Here is a 15,262-nt window from a genome sequence, read left to right on the forward strand (position 1 = left end):
AGCAGGCTCCAGGCAGGGAGCCTGATGCGGGACTCGATCCTGGGTCTTCAGGATCACACCCTGGGCTGAAGGCGATGCTAAACCGCTGAGCCACCCGGGCTGAGGGGACTTGATTTTTGAGCTAAGGTCTAAATGACAAGAAGGGGTGGGCTGGCGACAATCGGGGGCCCAGGTGTTCCAGGCAGAGGGAAAAGTGAGCAGCAAGCCAAAGGCGGCAGTGAGGACAGTGGCTGGAAGTAGCCAGGACCAGAAAGGCGCCAAAGATGGGAGATGAAGCCAGGACAGCCTTCGGCCACCTCACCTAGTATGCCATGGGCTGGGTGGGGAGTGTGGAGTTTTCCTTCCAGAGCAACAGAAGCTTCTGGAATGCTAAGGGGCTGCCCTGTGGAGAGTGTGGTTGAGAGGGTAGCGTGGAGAGGGTGAGGTCTCCAGAGACCTGGTGGGGCTCGGAGACCAGGAGACGGGTAGGGGTGTCTTGGAAGTGGTGCTGACAGACTCGTCGCTGGATTCAAGGTGAGAGTGGAGGGGAACAGAGTAATGAAGATTTTTGCTTCAGCAACAGGGTTAATGGTGGTGTCACATATGAGATGGGAAAAAAAAAACAACCAAGGGAGAAACAAGTTTGGTGGGGGAAAAAAAAATCAAGTGTTCTGTCTTGACCGTGTTGGTTTGAAATGAATACCAGACGCTTGAGTGGAGACGTCAGGCGGGCAGTTGGACGAGTGAGTCTGAAATCCCAGGGAGGGCTCTGGGTCGAAGATCAGCAATTGGCATCTTCAGGCCAGAATTGGGATTTAAGAACTCCAGGCTGCGCCTGACTTCCTACAGGCACCGTTGGGATGTGTCAGGAGAGGTAATCTACCTCAAAGAATGCCCGGATCAGGACACCGTCTGACGAGTGTGAGGTTGGTTCTTGCACTGGCTGTAGGTTTATTGGTTTTCAAATAAAGACACAGCAGGATGAGGACAAATAGCATTTTTAATTCAAAATAGACCAGTATATAATTTGCGGGGAGAAGGCAAGAACGTGCAGAACGACTGAGGTAGGGAGCACCCAGGAGTTTGGCCGGTGAGGTTCTCAGCCTGTGTATCATCCCCCGACCCACTCACCCGGAAGGCTCTCTCCTGTGGGGTCACCCTCCCAAGGTCTGTTTGGGTGGAGAAGCCCATGTTGGCCAGCCTGAGTGAGTGGAGGAGGTGGGGGTAGGCCCTGAGCCCCGAGCGTGGGGTCCTCCGGCATGGTGAAACAACAGTCATGCCCAACTCACAATTAAACTGGTGTTTGGAATATAAAACAAGGGTTTTTACAGCACGTTGCTGTCATGCTTTCTGCAGGAAACACACAGGTTGTTCACACTCCATGGGCAGAGCTTTGGAATCTACCCTTAGCCTGGAGTCTAAGCACTGCCTAGTGATTTGGGTTTGTCTTACCAGGTGAGGGCTTGAGAACCAAGGGTGGGTGGCCTCCTGCAGGAGGGAGAATCCCTACGTAGAGGGTTGCTGGGGCTAAGGTAAGTTAGTATTGGTTAATCTAAAAAGGGACGGGGCGGGGGGACTCGTACCAAAAAGAATCAAAGACCCGAATTGAGGTCCTTGCCAAAGCAAAACCTGCATAAAATTAGGGGAGTGTCTAACGTGAGCTGGGGCAAGAAAAGTGAGTCCTTGGAGAATTTTCTACTGTGTTGAGAAGGCTTTAGGGGTGGGTGTAGTTGCCCATCCGCAGGGTCCCCTGGCGCACCGCATGCTCCTCCTGGCGGGCTTTGAATGCTCTCTGGCGATCAGCCTCAGTGGGGAAGGTATCGAGATGCGGACACACCTATGGATAGAGGGGAGCAGGTCAGTGGGCACAAGGCGCCTTCCCAGTGCTCCCTTCTCTCCTTGCCCGCCCCTCCATTTCGATCTTAGAGCAGTAATACAAATCACCATATGGGGGAAGGAAGGGAAGAGTCAGTGCCGTGAGCATCCTGGCACGGAGGGGCAATGGGTTATGACAATGGGCCGAAGGCGGCGAGGCCAAGGCTACTTGGCGTCAGCAGTTTTCCTTCTGTCCAGCTCATTGTTAGGGAAGATGCACGAGTGATAAACATCACCTGACGATGACTGGAGTCACTGTGCAGTGGGACCTAATAGCCAGCATCACTCTTCCCATGCTGGTTTTCCACCATTAAAAACCCTAAACAAGCTGCCCTCTCCGGGGGGAGGGGGACTTCTGGCCCCGCCAGTGCTCCTTCCTGGGAGTAAGCTCCAAGTCCCTCCTGCCAGGTGGCAGCTGCCCAAGGAGGCGACGGGACCAGAACCAGAGTTTAGAAATGCCACCCTTCCAGAAGAAACATGAGGGACAGATCCAATGAGTGTCTCTTCCGTTGAAAGGGTATGAAGTCAGAATTTCAGGCTGCCCTTCCTTCTCAAGAAATGGTGGTAGGCGAAAACCCCTCCTGCCTCATGGGTCAGTTCCATCACCTCCAAGAGCAAGAAAATCTCCTCTAGGACAACCTATGGGAGGCCCAGAGTGGAAAGGTTTTGCGCTTGCTTGTTTATTTACTCACTGATTCATTCATTCATTCAGGTGATGCATATTTATTGAGTAAAACTCTGTGCCAGGCACTGGGGATACAGCAGGAAATGGGGGATTTTCTGTCCCCTCAGGGAGCTTTTATTTAATTAATTGATTATTTACTTATTTGCAAGATTTTTATGTATTTATTTGAGAGAGAGAGCACCTGTGAGAGGAAGAGCAGGGAAGGAAGGGCAGAGGCTGAGAGAGAAGCAGACTCCCCACTGAGCAGAGAGCCTGACTCCTGCCTTGATCCCAGGGCCCCGAGATCATGACCTAAGCAAAGGCAGGTGCTTAACCAACTGAGCCACCCAGGCGCCCCATCAGGGGGCAGCTTTTAATCCAGAGGAGGAGCAGACATCAACAATAATTAGGCAGTTGTTTCACCAGAACTCAGAGAGTAGAGGGTGTGCAGAGAGCACAGATAGCATGAGCTCAACCCTCACGGGAGTTGGGGGTGCCCCTCTGGGGAGGAGATGTGAAGGGGAGGCTGGAAGGGTGAGCAGGGCTTTCCCAGGCTAAGGGTGCAGGTGTGTGCTGGCCCCAGAGCCCACTGGAGCTCCAGTTTCCAAGGGGGTGAGGTGTCCACAGCGGGGGGCTGGCAGGGGTTCCCTATGGGTTTGCAGGAGCAGCTGAAGGCTCTGCTACATCTTCAAGGTGATAAAGCAGGCCCCCTTCTTGTCAAGAATCCAGGCCAGGGCCGCCCTCTGGGTGGCGGTAACTAAGCCCCAATGCTATAGGCAGCCTTTATTTATTTATTTTTTTAAATGTTTTATAGGCAGCCTTTAGGTGTCAAAACAGGGGAAGGGAAAGATAGGAGGAGGATTCAATAGTAAAAGGCACTAGAAGACAGGGAGGGATTTGTAAAGAGACTTTGTGCTTGGGGGCCCCATACTCTGGCCCCCGTCTGGGAACACAGAGGCCTGGGAGCTCCCCACCCCTGGGGAAAGTTATAACCCTTCATCTAAGCTTATAGCCCAACTGGTTTCCTGATGGCAGAGAACTGGGTAATGTCTCCACTGAGACCAGGTGCAGAGCTGACACCCATGCTTCCCAGAAGGCAGCTAGAGATGCTCAGGAAGGCTGGCAGTTTGGATCTCCAGAGCTCTTGTGGGCACCCTGGCTGATTCAGATGACCAGCTGGCTGGGACTCTTGCATGTCCATGGTCTCCTGTAGCACTGAGGGTGTGGCAAGGCTCCCTGGTGGCATAGCTCAGCAGCCCACATCTCTGCTATTTCTATGCCTCCCGCCTGGCCCTTGTAGTGGGGTGAATGGTGACCCCAAAAAAGATATGTCCACATCCTAACCACTGGAACCTATGGATGTGACCTTATCTGTAAAAAGGGTCTTTGCAGTTGTAATTAATTTAAGGATCTCAAGATGAAAACATCCTGAATGATTCAAGAAGGCTCTGACTCCAATGACATGGATGCTTGAGACAGAAGACATAGACACAGGGTAGAGGTAGAAGCCATAGGCTGAGTGATGTGGCCACAGTTCAGAAATGCTAAGAGCCAGCAGTAGCTGAAAGAAGCAAGGAAACATTCTTCCCTAGGGCCTTTGGTGGGCGTGCAGCCCAGCTGAAACCTTGATTTTGGAGTTTTGGCCTCCAGAACTGCCAGAGAATACATTTCTATTGTTTAAACCACCAAGTTTGTGGTAATTTGTTATGGTAGCCTCAGGAAATGAATACAACCTTCAAGCTATTCCCTGGGCATTCAATATGCAGGAATGGCGGATGGTACTGATGGCATTTGGTGGATGGTGTTGATTTGGTGTTGATGGTGAATAGTATTGATGGATGGTGGTGTTGGTATTGGATAGTGTTGATGGTGGGTGGTGTTGATGGATGGTGGTAGCTGGTGTTGATTTGGCGTTCACAGTGGATAGTGTTGATGGATGGTGGTGTTGATGGTGGTTAGTGTTGATGGATGGTGTTGATTTGGTGTTGACGGTGGATAGTGTTGGTTGATGGTGGTGTTGATGTGGGTAGTATTGATGGTAGATGGTGTTGATGATGGGTAGTGTTGATGGTGGGTGGTGTTGATGGTCAGTGGTAGGTGGTGTTAATTTGGTGTTGGTGGCAGGAGGCTCAGTACTCACTCTCATCCCTGAGGAAGTGGCAGAAAGATACAGCCCCTGAGTTGCCGCTCAGTTTAGAAATAATCAGGTGAAAATCAGCACACACACAAAAGAGAAATCTGGAAATTTTCTTTTTTGCAGTCCCCCTTTACTTGGAAACTTTGGTAGGAAAGGTATTTTCATTCAAACATTCATCTAAAATGACTTGGATGGATGACTTGGTTAAGTCATCCAAGACAGGGAGCTCAAGCCCTGGGGCCCTGTAAGGCAGGGTGTGCACCTCTTCTGTTCAGGACCCTGCAGTGCCTGGCCTGGGGCCATGTTTAAACAAAACTGGAAGGGTGTGTGAATGAACCAGTGAGTGAATGAAGGCAGTTGGCAGGGCTCATCCGGCCTCAGGTGTTCAGAGAAGGCTCCTCAGGCCAGGTGGACCTTGAATATGGCCTGGAGGGGTTGGAATGAGGGAGGTAGGAAGGGAGGTGTAGGGAACATGGTGTCAGCAGGGGTGGCAGGGGGTGCGTGTGTCCTGGGCTTGGTGTGTGTGTCCAAGGTGAAAACCAAAGGAGATGTGTGTTGCTGGGTATAATGGGCTCTCCTAAGGCCTAACTCAAGCAAAAGCTCGCCCTCGACATGGAATGGGTCTTTGGAAAGAGAAGGGAAACTGGATCCCTTGAAATCCCCAAATCCCCCAGTAGGACCCAGGAGTCCATGGAGAGGGGAGGTCTGGCTCTCAGATGCCAAGAAGCAGGGTGCCCGTCTGCAGAATCTGTCCTGTTCTGCACCACTGCACCCATCAGTGGCACCAAACTTGCTGTTTGCCCGGCACAGCGCACGGATTTCACACGAGCCCCAGAACATCCAGACGTTGTCTACATTTTACAGATGGGGAAATAGAGGCCCAGAAAGGTTAAGTCACTCGCCCTGGTTGCATAGATTGAACCCACAGCCGTGGGACTGGCCTAGCTCTTCATTGAGAGACTCCACTCTTTCTTAATAATCGCCCATGAAATGAGTCAAGAGAGTCACTGCTGGGAACATTGTGGCTCCTATCCCACAGGCACGCTCTCCCCTCCTAAAATAGCAACTCAACCAGGAATAAGGATCCTAATTACAAGTCAGGCCTCAAGCCGTGTATGGTCACGACCCCCACGGACCCCTGGAGTCAAAGGATGAAGAGCTATGGAGCAAGGAATTCCTTCAGAGATGCTTCTAAATTAAGCCATCTGCGGTCTGCCTCTGCCTGGAGCTAAGAAATTGTAACGGCTTTGGCAGGAGACAGCTTTGCTCAATGGAGCTGAGTCGCTCTAGGGTCCATGCAGGTAAATAAGAGGCGAGCGTCCCAGCCTGCCAGGAGCCCTGGGAACAGAGCAGGTGGGGGCAGCTCTACCCCCGTTGGCCGAGGCCTTGGACCCGTTTGAATGGGCAGCATCAAACAGTGTTGCCCAAATCGGGACTGGGCACCTCCACCGTGCAGTATACCTGGGGATATGCCAGTGAGTGAGGCAGACGGTGGCAATTGTACCCGTGGACCCTGCAAGATGGTATGGGAAGTGGCTGCTGAAAACACTACACATGCTTAGTGGCAATTTATTAGGATTGTGGATGGGGGTTTTCACTCCATCCAGGGGGCAGGAAGGCCTTCCTGGAGAGGATGAGGGAGCTGGGCAGGGGACGGCGAGGGAAGAAAAGTCTTCGATGGTGGGGACCTGCCAAAGCCCTGCAGTGGGAAGAATTTGGGCAAATGAGAGCAAATGAAAGTGTTTCAGTGTAGCTGGGAGATGCGATGAGGCAGGGGTGCTGAGCAGCCATCAGATCTCAAAAGAGATTAGTGTTCACTGCTGGTCCTAGGATTCCTAATCCCCTCCTCAGATTATATATATATATATATATATGGATTTTATGTATTTATTTATGTATTTATTTAAGAGAGAGAGAACATGTGCAGGACAGGGGGTGAGGAGGGATGGGCAGAGGCAAAGGGAGAAGCAGATTCCCCACTGAGCAGGGAGCCCTACACAGGGCTTGATCCCAGGACCCCGGGATCATGATCTGAGCCAAAGGCAGATGCCTAACCAACCAACTGAGCCACCCAGGTGCCCCTCAGATGATATTTTTGGCAACTGAACTTGAATAAAAGACTCCCAGAAACCCAGGGTTTGAAGAACCTTGGCCCCCATGGAATCCAAATCTATAGACGCAAATCCAGGCCCCCAGGTAGGAAGCAATACCCTGTTCTGGTCTCAGCCCCAGGCAGTGAGCCCAGCAGCCAGCCCATCATCTTTCCCGAGTCCACCCCTGAGTCCACCCCTGCCGCCTGTGGCCCTGCTTGGCCCCCAGGGGATCTAGATTCCTGGATTCCATTTCCCACTGCTGTGGAACACATCTGTGTTCTGCTCTTCCAATCCACCTTCAATGGACCAGCTTTTCATCTGCTCCGTACCTTAGTTGTACCATCACCTCTTCCCTAATTTTGCTCATGACTTCATTGATTCCTTCTTTGAGGCCACTCCTACCGAACTTCTATTCCTGGCATCTCGAGTCATCTGCGAGCTAATTACCCTTCACTCCTTCTTTTTCTAATATCACCGTTTATATAACATAGCATGAGCAACTCCTTTGCCCTCTAAATTTTCTTTGATCTCCGTTCCGCTTCGAGTTTTGAGTATATTTATTTTTGTTCCATTCTCTTTTCATCTAATTTTGCTATCAGATTTCTGTTTGGGTTCCTTCTTTGCTCTTTTAGTGATTTATAAATGTGCTTTTAAATTTCCAGGCAATTGTATTAGTTACATCTGTGACTGATTTCTAATTTGATTTCTTTGGTGCCAACGTAATTTGCATGAATCAGATCCTGTGTGTTTGCTCAGCTTTTATTTTTATGCTTCCTTGAAAATATGATCTATTTTCAACAGAAAACCCCTCAGTGGAATGAAGTGGCACCATTATGGAGCTGGTGCCCACATGATCTGGGTTCAGGGATAAGACATGTCCTTTTTGTCCTTTTTGTTTCTGTACTGGTTATTTGAGTATCTGTGATGTCTGAGACTCTGTGCTAGGCACCAGGAGATTGGACTCTGTGCTAGGCACCAGGCTTTTCTAAAAAAAAAAAAAGAAGAAGAAGAAGAAAGCCTCTGCTATCATGAACCCAGGAAACAGTAATAAAAATGTAATCACACAACTAATTACTCAGTTTCATTTGTGCTGAGTACTCAAAAGAAGTACCAGATTTTTTTTAAGACTTTTTTCCAGGGATATAATGTCATTTAAAAAATTTAAATTCAATTTATTTATCTTTTTAAAGATTTTATTTATTTATTCAAGAGACAGAGAGAGAGAGAGAGGCAGAGACACAGGCAGAGGAGAAGCAGGCTCCATGCAGGGAGCCCGACATGGGACTCGCTCTCGGGTCTCCAGGATCACGCCCTGGGCTGAAGGCGGTGCTAAAACGCTGAGCCACTCAGGCTGCCCTAAATTCAATTTAGTTAACATATACTGTGTATTATTAGTTTCAGGGGTAGAGTTTAGTGATTCATTAGTTGCATGTAACACCCAGTGCTAAGATTTTTTTTTTAAAGTAATCTTTAGGGGATCCCTGGGTGGCTCAGTGGTTTGGTGCCTGCCTTTGGCCCAGGGCACGATCCTGGAGACCCGGGATCGAATCCCACGTCGGGCTCCCGGTGCATGGAGCCTGCTTCTCCTTCTGCCTGTGTCTCTGCCCCTCTCTCTCTCTCTCTCTCTCTCTCTCTCTCTCTCTCTGTGACTATCATAAATAAATAAAAAATTTAAAAAAAATAAAAGTAATCTTTACACCCAACATGCAACTTGAACTCACAACCCCAAGATCAAGAGTCACACACTCTATCAACTGAGCCAGCCAGAACCCCCAGAAGTACCAGATTTGTGAGAAGTTAAATAACACAGAGAACCAAACTCCTACTTTGGAGACAGAGGAGGTTTCCCAAGGGAATAACACACAGGCAGAGACTCAAAAATAAGGTAGAGATGCGGTTGGGGGTTGGGGGTGAAAGCGGTGTTGCTATCCCACGGCGGTCAGAAAACAGAAAGAAGAAATGAACGGGCCATTCACAGAGGGGAGATCTGAAGGACAATAAATGCAGGAAAGAAGCTCAACCTAATGTATGCAACCAGAGAATGAAGAGACAAAATGCCATGTCGTGCCCATCACACCAGCTGGCGGCAGTAATGGTAACGAGCCTGACATTAGAAGTGGGAACTTTCATATGCTGCTAGCAAGGGTGGCACTTGGTACAATAACTCAAGAGGATTTGGCATTACCTGGAAAGGCTGGGCATGTGCACGCCTTGTGAACCAATGAGTCCATGGTTAGCTGTAGACCCTAGAGAAACTTTCAAAAATGTCCACTAAGAGATGTGTACAAGAATCTTCATGGTAGAGACACCTGTGGGGCTCAGTGGGTTAAGCGTCTGCCTTCGGCTTAGGTCATGATCCCAGGGTCCTGGGATGGAGCCCTGAGTTGGGAATCCCTGCTCAGCAGGGAGTCTGCTTCTCCCTCTGCCTCTGCCCTACCCTCTGCTTGTGCCCTCACACATTCTCTCTCCATCCCCTTTTCTCAAATAAATAAATAAATAAAATCTTTAAAAAAAAAGAATCCTCATGGTAACAGGATACAAAGTATTAGAAATAACTGCATGTCTATCAGTGGGGACCGGAAAAACCAAAGGTGGTAAATTCATACTGTGGAACACCCCGCATTGGTTAACACGAACACCCTAGAGAGGTCCTGTCCAACATGGTGGCCACGAGCCACATGTGGCTATTTAAATCTGAAGTAACTAAAATTAAGGGAAATAAAAAAAAATTCAGTCCCTTTGTCGTACTAAGCACATTCTGAGTGCTCAGGGACCCCATGCGGCCAGTGGCTACTGATGGACATTCCCATCATCACAGAAAGTTCTGTGGGACAGCACTGCTCTAGGTCTGGGTGAACACGTGTGAATCTCGAAAACAATGTTGCAGGGGAAAGAAAGTTGAATTTACAGAATAGAACATAAGGATGGTGCCATTTATATGAAAGATTTAAAACCTACAAAAGAGTCCCCTGTGTTGTTCAAGCATGTGTCTGAATCTAGTTAAATAGAGCTGGAAGGAAAAGATGTGCCAGGAAGTCATGCAAAGCCCTGCCTCGGGGAGGGTGGGGAGTGGGAACGAGGAGGGAAGCTCCGAGGGCGTCAGTTTTATCTGTAAGGAACGATTGAGTTTTCTTCTTTTTGATGTGAAAACACAAGGCGGGGTTTTGGAACTGCATCTTGGAGAAGTGACTCAGGCAAGGGATGGAGGCGTGCGGGGGCTCCTCCCTCCACACACAACTTAGAAAGAGTTACTCTGTTTGAAGAGATTTATTTGCTGGAGATTTGTGCATGAATTCATTTGAATCATCTGAGTTTTGCAGCCAAATGAAGTTTCATGGCCGGTGGTCTGTGGCTTTGGCTTGTGCTGACTTTTCCCCTGTTAGACTTAATCCTGCTTCACTGGGCACATTCATCTCAATGTCCAGGAACACATCTGAGACCCAAGGAGGAAAGACGCGGTCGTTTTGCCTGGTGACACCAGCCTCTGGTCTGGTCCGCATGCTGAAGAATGAGCGGCATTTCGCCTTCTCTCTGTCCCTGTCTCCTTCCTGTCTTCTCCCTTCCATACGAGACCTCTGTAGGTGGTATGTGGTGGCAGCCACAGCACGGGGCTCTTTATAGAAGGTCAGGTCCTGTGATTGTTCATGAAACCACCCCCAGAAGCGCACGGAGGGCATGTGCAAGTGCCCACGGCAACTGGGGCAACTAACCCGCCGCCGGGCAGGTGCGCAGGCTGAGCGGCTTCCCCACCTGCCTGTTGAGCCCAGGTCTCCGACACGGTCCTATTGAAAGGGGCAGCTGGGCCAGCTGACCCTCCAGTCCCCTCTCATTAGCCACACAATAGCCCCCCAACTGGACATCAAGCCTTCCAGTGCCCAGTCTGGGAGCCAAGAAGGCAAAAAGCAGGATTTGAGAGAAAAAAAAAAGGCCAGATTAAAAAAAAAAAATCTGCCAAAGAGCTAAACAAAAACAAACAAACAAAAAAGGCAACTATAAAGATCTTAGTTTAGTTTAGTTTTTTTTTTCTTTTGTTTTTTGTTTTTTAAGTGACATCCACTCTGGGGACCGGGATAGAGGTTTTGCTTTAAAAGATTGAGGGGCTGTCTCCTCTAATGAGAGGTACTTGAAAATTATGGATCAGTCCCAGGTCAGTAATTTCTGTCAAGTTCAGGGCAGCTGGAGGTCAGAGGCCCTGGTAGAGCACAAATCCGTGCAAGACATCGTCGGCACATAGGCTGCGTCCTAAGCTCTGATGTAGAAGGTTCATGGTTTAAGTAATTAACGGGGGTGACAGTCTCTCCTGAGACATCTGGTCCCCTAAGTTGTTATTCTGCTACTGGCTCTAATTTCTCTGTGGTCCAAAAATAGATGAAGCAAGGACATGGGGCCTGACCCTCCCTGCTGACACATGCTGCGTTTTCAAAGAACATCCAAGCTCAGGCTTAGGAAGCAAACTTCCTGCCTCCGCGGAGGGTCTCATGTGGCATCACGAGGAATCACCATGTGATGTGAGCTGGCGTGGGGGCGGGGAAGGGGGGGCAAGCAGTGGGAACAACCGCTCTCTGAGGGGCTGGGGGACACCATCCTCATCTGACAAGGAGGCCTTGGGATGGTTAAGTGTCTGGCTCCAGGAGACCGAGCTCCCTTACACACAAAGCCAGAACTGGGGTCCAGGTCGTGCTCCACTGACTCTTGTGCTCTTTGAGATTACAGGGGTGGGAGGAAAGATGGTCACGCATGCCTTTGAAAATGAGTATCAACTTGCTGTTTCCAGAAACTATACGGTATCTCTAGATCATTTCTGAGGATTAGCTAAGGCTAGTTAGCAGTTGCAATCAAAGTTGGACAATGAATCTTTTCGCTAGACGCTGGCTGATAGGTAACAAGGATAAAAATTAAAAAAAAAAAAAAAAAAGAAAACTATTGGGATCCCTGGGTGGCGCAGCGGTTTGGCGCCTGCCTTTGGCCCGGGGCGCGATTCTGGAGACCCGGGATCGAATCCCACGTTGGGCTCCCGGTGCATGGAGCCTGCTTCTCCCTCTGCCTGTGTCTCTGCCTCTTTCTCTCTCTCTGTGTGTGACTATCATAAAATAAATAAAAATTAAAAAAAATGATAGGTAACAAGGTAACACCATGGTGGGGTGTTTGAATGTCCCCAAAAACTTCCACCTCTGCTTCTTCAGCTTATAATGTTCATAGGCTTCAGGGAGGTGAGAGTCATAATGGATAATCTGGGGGAGCTGAGAACACACCAGACCCTCCTTCACCATCTGAGACCATTTCACAGCAGCCAATTATCACCCTACTCCAGCCTCCAAAGACTGCATCCAGGCAATGAACACTCATCTGACTCAAGTGGGTTATTCTTATTTTTCAAGCGGCTTGCCTTTTTTTAAAGAGCTTTATTGAGATATAATTCATGTATCATAAAGCTCACCCATTTAAAGTATATATATCAGTGATTTTAGGTACATGCATAGGACTGTCCACTTTTATTGCCCCCAAAAGAAATCCCATACCATTTGTACTCACTCCTCATTTCCCTTTCCCGAGCTCCCGGCAACCCCTACTTTTTGACTTTATGGATTTGCCTGGACATTTTGTAGAAATGGAATAATACAGGGCATGGTCTTTTGTGACTGGCTTCTTTCCCTTCACATCATGTTTTCAAGACTCTTCTACACTGTAGCAGATGTAAGAACTTCATTCCTTTTTATGGTTGAATAATGTTTTGTTGTATGGATCTATACAGTTTTATTCCATCACCAGCTGATGGACATTGGGTTGTTCCCACTTCGGGGCTAGGATGAAGAAGGCCGCTGTGAACACTCATGCACAAGTTGTCATGTGGAAACATGTTTTCCTTTCTCTTGATGAGATACCTGGGAGTGGAATCGCTGGGCCATGTGGGAACTCTGTGTTTAGCCTTTTGAGGGAGCTGCCATGGGGTTCTCCAAAGTGGCTGCACCATTTTGTATTCTCATGAGCACATGGGAGCAACATGGGAGGTTGCCAATTTCTCCACATTCTCACCAACACTTGTTACGCTCTTGTGTTCTGATCATGGCCATCCTAGTTAGTAGGAGTGAAGTGGTGTCTCATTGAGGTTTGATTTGTGTTTCCCTGATGGCTCATGATGTTGGGCATCCTTCGTGTGTTTATTGGCTATTTGTGTATCTTCTTTGGAGGAACATCCATTCGATCCTCTGCCCATTTAAAATTTGAATATTTACCTTTTCATTACTGAATTGTAAGGGTAATACTTATATTCATAGATACAAGTGCTGCATCAGAGATATGATTTGCAAATATTTGTTTCTAGTCTGTGGGCTAGCTTTCCACTTTCTTAGTATCATTTGAAGCATCGAAGTTTTTTGTTTTGATGAAATCCAATTTACCTGTTTTCCTTTAGTGGGTTATATTTGTTTCCTCTTACATACATATCATATTAGTGCACCACAAAAGGGAGGACTTTCAGGAGATACTTAGCAATTTGTTTACACAGCCCCTCTAAGGCAGGGACGGTGAGCAGTCTTCATTTCATATATCATATCAGTTTGAATAGATTGATGGTGGCTGTGTGTTATAAAATATTCTCAGGCTGAGGGATCCCTGGGTGGTGCAGCGGTTTGGCGCCTGCCTTTGGCCCAGGGCGCGATCCTGGAGACCCGGGATCGAATCCCATGTCGGGCTCCCGGTGCATGGAGCCTGCTTCTCCCTCTGCCTGTGTCTCTGCCTCTCTCTCTCTCTGTGTGTGACTATCATAAATAGATAAAAGTGTTAAAATAAAAAAAAGAAAAAAATTCTCAGGCTGAATTGAAGCTCACGTAAAAGTGTGCAGGGATCAACTGGCAAGACCTGCCATGGGCATGAGAGAGAGAAGGTACCATGTTTTTGCTCTAAGAGATGACAAGAGTCACTTCTATTGGAGACGAATAAAGACTCAAACCCCCAGGAGAAGAAGACATCCATCGGCTCATCTGCCCTTAACTCTGTCTCCTTCTTCAAGTCCCCTTGGGTCACCCTTACCTGGGATGGCCAGTGGGTCCATGAGCGAGGGGAAGGCATGGAGATAGAAAAGGGATGAAGTGGGGAGGCCAGCTGGAGGCTGGCAAAGAAGCCAGCATGGACCGCCTGGAGTCTTGTTAATGTGTAGTGGCCCCAAAGCGGCAGCGACACAGAAACAGAGTGAGATCTGACCAGTGCTGCTGTTGTCATGTCATGGGGGATAACATGTGCCACTTTTTTTTTTTTTTAGTGGTTCTCCTTTTAAAAACCACATCCTTATGTAGGATGCAAAGCAGGGGGAGGAAGCTGGCAGGCAATGGCTTTAAGCAGGAGTCCCTTCCAATGAAATCCGAAGTCAGTGGGGTGCCCCGCTGACTCAGTAGAGCATACAGCTTTTGATCTTGGGGTTGCGAGTTTGAGCCCCATGTCAGCTGTGCTGTTTGCTTAAATAAACTTAACAAAACAAAGTGTGGCCCAAAGACTGTCCCCAGCAGTGACTCCTGACTCCCATCCTCCTCTTGCCCAGCGTGTCTGGGCTGTTGGGGTCAGCCAGTCTCAGGGAGCCTCCACGGAGGCTCCATCCGGGAGCCCTGGATGCCTTCGTTGGAACCATCCATCATCTGGGCTCTGCCTCTCAGCTCCTTTTTGAAACAGCTCAGCCCAAGAAGAATGTCACATTGGAAGCTGTTGTGTGGGAGCCAGATGCGAGGCAGGAAGAGAAGGACCCCATCCCGTTCCCCGTTTCCACCCCGGAGCCCCCATCCAGCACGTGTGTGCACGTGCACACACACACACACACACACACACATCCAGGATGCAAATGATAACCGCAGAGCCATCACTTGTGAAGCTTGACAGAAAATAATGAGAAACACTAAATCTTTTATAAGGTCAACACTCGCCTTAGCCGAGCAGCTGTCAAACAAGAAAAGAATTTAGCGCCGGAGCCACGAAACTTCCATCGGCTCATTAAGCCCAACAGGGCCCGGCCTGGCGTGGCAGAGGAGACGAGGGGCCTTCCGTTTTGTGTCAGTAATTTGCGGCGGAGGAGGCAAGAAGAAACACCAGCGCCAAAGGGGCCTAGGGGGCGGCTGGGGAATCGTTAGCGCGCCAGGAGCGGCCTCGGCTCCTAATTGGAAGCATTGGGCATTATCAACCGAGGATTTGCCTCCGCTCCCTGACAGCTAGTGGGCCCGAAATGATCGCCCACTTGTCAGTGTAAAAGACCATTAAAAACAAGCCATTTTGATTTAATTGGAGGCGGTGCACCGTGGGGCCAGGTGAGGAGGCTCGTCAGCCCTGCTCACCCAGGCTGACGCCTCTCTCCCTCCTTGACGGGCCAGAGGCGGGGGATGGGGGTGGGTAGTGTGCCTTCCAGACTCTTCGCCTTTCAAAAACTGTCTGAGCAAGGAGTGAATGGGAGACAGAACGAGCCTTCACAGCGGCGGTAGAGGCTGTTTTCAATGGGGTTGTCAACAAATGCCGTGACAGGCAGAGCTGCCGGGG

General features: G+C 49.2%; 1 protein-coding gene across 2 annotated transcripts in view; it reads right to left on the reverse strand.

Moving 5' to 3' along the window:
• Positions 1-1,007: 1,007 nt before the first annotated feature.
• Positions 1,008-15,262, reverse strand: part of CFAP77 (cilia and flagella associated protein 77) — a 79,037-nt gene continuing 64,782 nt past the window's right edge. For both annotated transcript variants that reach the window (XM_055331218.1, XM_055331208.1), the window contains exon 6: positions 1,008-1,816. In XM_055331218.1, coding sequence (XP_055187193.1) covers positions 1,694-1,816 — 123 coding nt within the window. In that variant the 3' untranslated portion in view covers positions 1,008-1,693. The remainder of the gene's footprint in view (positions 1,817-15,262) is intronic.

Source organism: Nyctereutes procyonoides, unplaced genomic scaffold, assembly GCF_905146905.1.
Source record: "Nyctereutes procyonoides isolate TBG_1078 unplaced genomic scaffold, NYPRO_anot_genome, whole genome shotgun sequence".
NCBI classification, from domain to species: domain Eukaryota; kingdom Metazoa; phylum Chordata; class Mammalia; order Carnivora; family Canidae; genus Nyctereutes; species Nyctereutes procyonoides.